The sequence below is a fragment of the Nanorana parkeri genome, unplaced genomic scaffold (genome assembly GCF_000935625.1).
Source record: "Nanorana parkeri isolate BGI_ZX_2015 unplaced genomic scaffold, ASM93562v1 scaffold451, whole genome shotgun sequence".
Taxonomy (NCBI): Eukaryota; Metazoa; Chordata; class Amphibia; order Anura; family Dicroglossidae; genus Nanorana; species Nanorana parkeri.
Genome location: NW_017306719.1, coordinates 212,801 through 219,349, shown reverse-complemented (window position 1 = coordinate 219,349; position 6,549 = coordinate 212,801). Strand labels below are relative to the sequence as shown.

The following is a 6,549-nucleotide window of genomic DNA, read 5'->3' as shown; positions in this document are numbered from 1 at the left end:
AAAATGTGGTCATGTACCATCTGAGTAAGGCCTCTTTTACATGGCATTCTGCTCAGGGCCACCTGTCAGTTTTTTAGGTGGGCCTGATTGGAATCTCAATGTTGGTCTATGCAGTTGAATCTAAGCGGACGTGTGCCATTTATGTTTAATTACCTCTGAATCCGTCTAGATCTGTGAAAATAAAAAGGAACAGAGTTCCATTTTGGCAGACCTGATAGGAGTTAATTGGATGTAAACGGACACAAGTCCATTTACATCTGACTGCTCATAGACCTAACATGTGTCCAGTTTATTCAGTTTTTTCCTCCATGGTAAGTTGTAGGGAAAAATTGAATGGACACGGATGTCGCAAAAGTGACTGCCATTCCATACTGCTCTGACCAGCAGGTTCACGGATCCCTTGTTGATCAGAAAAGATGCTGTCCGTATGAAAGGGGCTTTAGGACAACCAAGCATTCTCAATACATCCTATATTGTAGGTATCATGCTTTCGATGATAATGCGATACAGGAGGCATTATGCTTTTGAAAACCATGAGACTACAAGATGCCCTTGCATGTTAATACAGGGCCTCCTGATCCTACACACAAATCTGATAAATCCAGAACTTCAGCACTCAAGTCAATTTACTAGATCACACAATGGATAAAACATGAGGTCAAGCAATAGCAATATACACTGAGTGGCCAGATTATTATGACCACCTGACGTTTGTAGGCAAATTAGCTATAATTTCACGCTGAAGTTGCTAGTGGGCCAGACCATTATAAATATGGAAGCAGGTTGTTTACCACGACAGTAGAAGTGATTTTTTTCTGAAGATATGGGTAAACAATGCGATTTACAGCCTTTGAACGTGGGATGATTGTTGGCGCTCAAGCCATGGAGCGAGTATCAGCAAAACAGCAGAATTCGTTAAATGTTCAAGAGCAGCTGTTGTTAAAGTGTTTAAAGACTGGACTGTCAGCCGAAAATCTGGGTCTGAACGTGCGAATTGTGGCCGTCAGCGACTAGTCAATGTTAGGGCAGAAAGGAGAGTGGCAAGACAGGTACAAGGCAACAGAAGGTCAACAGTGCAGTGTCAGATACCTCGCATCACCTTTCAACATCTCGTGGAGTCACGAGGCGGCCCAACAAAGTCATCTCGTGGAGTAATCTCGTGGCCCAACAAAGTACTGATGGGGTGGTCATAATAATCTGGCCACTCAGTGTATAAGGATAAATAACTAGACATTCCATCTCACCCATTCAATATCTCCTAAATTCAAATAGTGAAGGTAAAAGAATCACATTTGCTTTTAGTACCCTGTAAATTTAGAAGATCAACATATTCTTTGTGGTTGCTGTGGCTAATGCTACACTTTCTGCATAGAATGTGTATGTTCATCTCAGAAATGTATCCAATCCAAAGATCTACTGGCATTCTGACTTAACACTGTCAGTGCGTTTGTATGACATTGTGTGTATGACAATGTAGAAACATTTGCCTGAGAGTTCCTTTGGAACTGATGTCAATGGTTCAAAGTTCAGTGTCAAAGCATTTCTGAGTAAAATAAATATACTCATTTTTTTCTTCATTAAGATTGTGATTTGCATAGATACATAAGACAGTGATTAGTTCTTAGACTTAGTTTACCCCTTGGTCCTTGAACACCATCTGGGCCTGGCAGCCCAGTTCCGAGGTCTCCTCTTACTCCTTTCTCACCCTTTTCACCTGCATAGTGTGACAACATTAACACATATTATTATATACAAACATTCTACGTTGAATTTCTCACACTTCTATATCTATTTATACTACAACTGAAGCATTGCATCCAAACGTATGTGCATATATTAAGTGCCGCACTTCCAACATAAATGAGACACACAATTCAAATGCAATTCGTGATCTCAGTAAGCAAAATATAAAATGATATGTAAAAGCATAACTTTTCACAAAGCTCCCTTTCTGCAATAACAGATTCATATAGAAATTGTGCAAAAATAATATCTCAGTGAACAGCACAAAAAAAATTCTATTAAAAAAATATAGTGTATATACAATTCTCAAATAGTCCAAACAATAAATGTGAAAAATAAAATAACCATTTCACCGACATGTAAAATTTGCCACCTCTTTTGCCCACCCCTACTTACATATAGACTTATCACTATAAGAATATGTCACATGGACATTTATAAACCTCTGGATAACTCGGTATTGATCAGCAGATAAATAAAGAGATTATTCTCTAATATCTTTTTGTGCTTCCTCTATAGTTCAGCCATACAAATCATAAAGTCATTATTCATCCTGCAATATTTTTTTCTAGAACATTTAGATAATATATGAGCAAATTACTTTCTCAAATTTTGTTTGGTACAGCCCACATACTGCAGTCCAAACAGGCAATGCTGAACCATAATGAGTCAAAGCATGTTCTTAAAGAAGAACTCCAGGAATTAACAAAGTTAACCCTTGCAGTGGGGCTACCCCTGCACTAAAAGTGTAAACTGCTCATTTTCCTCTACGGGCCAGAATACAAAAGGTAGGCTCACCTGATTCTCAGTCCTGTTACGGTCAGCACTCACCTCTCTCCCCCTCTGCTACATCTATGTCCCTCGTCATCCTCATGTCTAATGCAGGTGAATGGGTCTGCATTAGACATAATGATGTCATGGGTCCTTACTGCCGGAGCCTAGGGGCGAAGAGGCTGCAGGGACAAGCCTAACAGCCAGCAAGAGCGAGGTTCGGGTGAGTGTATCATCTTTTATCCAGCCCTAGACCAAAATGAGCAGTTAACCCTTGCAGTGCTGGGGTAGCCCCAATGCAAGGGTTAACATTATTCCTGTAATTCTTCTTCAAGTTTCATCATAAATATTCCACTAGGTTATGATTTTCGAGCAGAACACATAGGGGTCACCACTAGATAGAGCCAAGGAGCATAGCAATTTTCTATGCTCCTTGGCTCCATCTAATGCCAGGTATTCCATGCGATTGGCACTTGCCTAGCATTTGGGTGGGCGGAAGATTATTACATTTGCACTATAAACACTGGGCGTGATCTAATATAAGGGCTTAATGTACAATTAGATTGCATTGTGTATATACCACTATGTTAATGCTACGATATATTTGTAAGAGTGCTGACAACTAAGGTCTAATATTACTGTGTATATATCGCTATGGTAACTATCGGCTATGGTGATGGTGTATGTAGAGCAGCTCAACTTCCTCAGTCCCCTGATGAAGTCATTCTAAAGAAATGCATAAGACAGCAATGTTACTATCAATCTGAACATACGGTATGTATACAGAGGAGAGGATTGAGGATGTAATATGTTACTTCACTGTGTTCACCTTTACACTGAGTTTTTTTCTAATAAAAAGGTTTGTGCTGTGATGAATGTTTTCACTTTGTGTATTAGTGAATTGAAAGGATACTACAACCCTCACGGGCAGGGCCCTCCTAACCGTCTTGTCTTGTATTGTAGCTGTACTGTCCTCCTAATATATAAATTGTGTATAATAGTAATAATAATAAAAATTAGGGATGCACCGAGTAAGAGTACCGATATTTATCTTCCGGTACTTGGCGATGCCGAGTACCGATACCGGTACGTCCGCTAGCTTGGAGCCGTCTTCCCAGTCAATCAGGAAGCTGGGTGGCGTGTCACAGCCCGCCGCCCGGCTTCTTGATTGCTTGAGAAGTCAGCTCCATACTGTTTGGCTGGCTCAATGTTGATTGGCTGGAAACCTGGCTTCTCAGGCAATCAATCATAATCAAGCTGGCCAAAAAGCATGGAATTTAGGAAGGCGGGCGGCGAGTCATTACCAGCCTCCCGGCTTCCTGATTGGCTGGAAAGCTGGCTCCATGTTCCCTTGCGGCACTGCCAGCCAGAGGAAATCTCCCTCTGACCAGAAGTTCATATATAGTTCATAGTGTATATATATATAATTTTTATTTTTTTCCACATAACTAATATGTCCAATATGACATTTCTACTCTATAAATTACCTTGGTCTCCCTCAGCTCCCTTTTGCCCTGGAACGCCAACTGGTCCTAGGGGGCCACGTTTTCCATTACTTCCTCCAGCCCCTGGTTTCCCCTAGTAAAAATGAAAAACAGAAGGTAGAAATCATATCAATTGAAGATTGAGGCTCAGATTAGGAATGTGGGATTTTTAAACATTATATATATGGCTCTACTTAAACTGGTTTGTATGAATTATTGTTAAAGCCATCTTTTTTTTTTTTGCTTTACAGGGTTTGAACCTCTGTCATGTTTTCATCACCGTCTGATGGGGAAATTTATAATCTCTCTGATGACTGATTTATATTACCTCGACAAGACATTTTTTTCAGGTAGTTTTAGCAGCAACATATGCTTTTTCATCAAATGGTCCCTGTTGTCACTGGTGGGTTTTCCCCTCACTTTCAAAAGATTTCCAATTACTCGTGTCACTGGGACAGGAAGTGAAGAGAAATCTCCCCAGTGGGGCATAAACAGCAACAAAACAAAACAAACCACTCTAAAAAAACTCTTTCTATTCCCTGCTCTATCATGAGTTATACGGCTATGCAAATAAGACTTTTATAAGTTGTAAGGGACTAATAAGACAAGATGTAAGCACTCTGTACTTGAAAAAATTGGTCTGCATACTAAAGAGGGTTGTTCACAAGGCAGAAGGTCAGTAGGTATGTGCTGAACAAAGAATTCTTACAAAGTCAGAGCCAAATCTCTGGATGACATAGGAAATAAAGGATTCTTAGCTCAGCAATGGTATGCATAGGCAGATGTTGTCAAGATATGATTGTATAACAGTAGCTGCCATAAACCCCCTTATACCTGATGCTAAATCAGTGTGGAAAGAGGCCGCAGACAGGGGACTGCTGTTTATATATAATATTCATTTGCTTAAAGTTAAACTCTAGCCGTGGCGTTATTTTTCACAATTGCACGGGCTCAGTGGCATAGCAATCGCTATGGCATCTCAGGCTGCTGGCTGTCACTGGTGGGTGTGAGGAGGAACGTGCCTCTGTTAGATCACCGACAACCTTGTCAGTGATCTGTGCAGCGGCGCGTTCCTCCTCACAGCCGCTGCTGAGTCACTGACAGCCAGCAGCTGCGGAGGAGGAGAAGGCTGGGCCCGGCGTCAGCAGCGTTAGAGGAGGCGGGCTCGACAATGGAAGAGGAGGCGGGGCCCAGCGATGGATGAGGTGGGGCCTGCCAGCGACCGTGGAGGAGGAAGAGGCAGACAGAGGATCGGGGCCGACAGGTAAGAGGTGTGCAGGGGTGTGACCAGCCCACCTGAGAACCTGCAGAGCCCACCATAGAGAGTTTATGACGGGCTCTGCAAGGTCACTCTCAGGTGGGCTGTTTGGGATATCAGGTGGGCTCTGCAAGGGCATATCTAGAAATCACAGGGCCCCATACAAAATTTTGCTACTGGGCCCTGTGTTTTCTAGTTACGCCCCTCTTCTACACTGAAATTTCTTACTCTGATTTTACTGCACACTCTAAGCTTCTCACAATGTGCATTAGAAGCTGCAGCAAGTCAGATAAAGCCCGCCTCATTTCCTGGCTGGAAGGTGTCCAGCATCATCTCGTTTCTTCCTCCCCAGCCTTACTGTTCCTGGCCCAATCCTTTCATTCATTTGATTTTGGTTCCTTCAGTCAGGGAGGCTTAGCAGTACATGTGGGTTTTACGTAGGGTGGTCCGTATGCAAATGCAGCCTAGTAATAACTACTGCCCAGACTGACATCACCAATCAAGGATATTTTATATTTGCATAACCCCTCTCAAGAGTCAGCCCACTGCTTGCATCTGGTTTGACGGCTATGGAGAGAAATACTGGGGCGGGGTGCTGTGATGTATTCAGGAAGATGTGTACAGCACCGTGCCAGCCCCTCATACTAGCCATGATGCATACAGAAGCACAGAGATCCAGTGATTACATGATTGGATACAAAATAAGGTATGTAATAAAAAAATTTGATATGTTAATGAGGGGTAAAAAGAGGAACCAGGAAAGGCAAAATAGATGACATTTCAGTTACTAATGCAAAAAATGTAATATGTATTAATAACACCTGCTACAAAGCCAACACTAATGTTTTTAAAATGCACGTAAACATAAACTACAGTTAAAAATAGCTGTAAAAAATAAGTCAAGGCAACTGGACTTGCTGTATTTTTCTTGAAGACATTTCACTTGTCATCCAACCAGCTTTCTCAATTCAGAATTGAATTGAGAAAGCTGGTTGGATGACCAGTGAAAAATACAGCAAGTCCAGTTGCCTTGGCTCATTTTTTACAGATATACCATGACCTGGATGAATGAGAACCTTCACTGACATGCAGTTAAAAATAAACATTTGGCATGCAAAAATATTTAGGGGTCTATTCACTAAGCTGCCGTAGGCAGGCGAGTGAACGCCCGACCTGAAGCGAAGTGAGCCGAACGCTGTTCGACTATTCACTTCAGGCTAGTACAGCTGATTTTAGCCGTACATCGGGTGGCTTTGTGTGGCTTCGGGTCGGCCGAACATGCTCAGCATGTTC

At 42.0% G+C, this 6,549-nt stretch overlaps 1 protein-coding gene across 1 annotated transcript in view; it reads right to left on the bottom strand.

Moving 5' to 3' along the window:
* LOC108790128 (collagen alpha-1(XXII) chain-like) overlaps nucleotides 1-6,549 on the bottom strand; it is a 72,499-nt gene that overhangs the window by 897 nt on the left and 65,053 nt on the right. The window contains exons 27-28 of the mRNA XM_018560336.1: nucleotides 4,002-4,092; nucleotides 1,637-1,714 (exon numbers count right to left, since the gene is read on the bottom strand). Of these exons, the coding sequence (XP_018415838.1) occupies nucleotides 1,637-1,714; nucleotides 4,002-4,092 (169 nt within the window). The remainder of the gene's footprint in view (nucleotides 1-1,636; nucleotides 1,715-4,001; nucleotides 4,093-6,549) is intronic.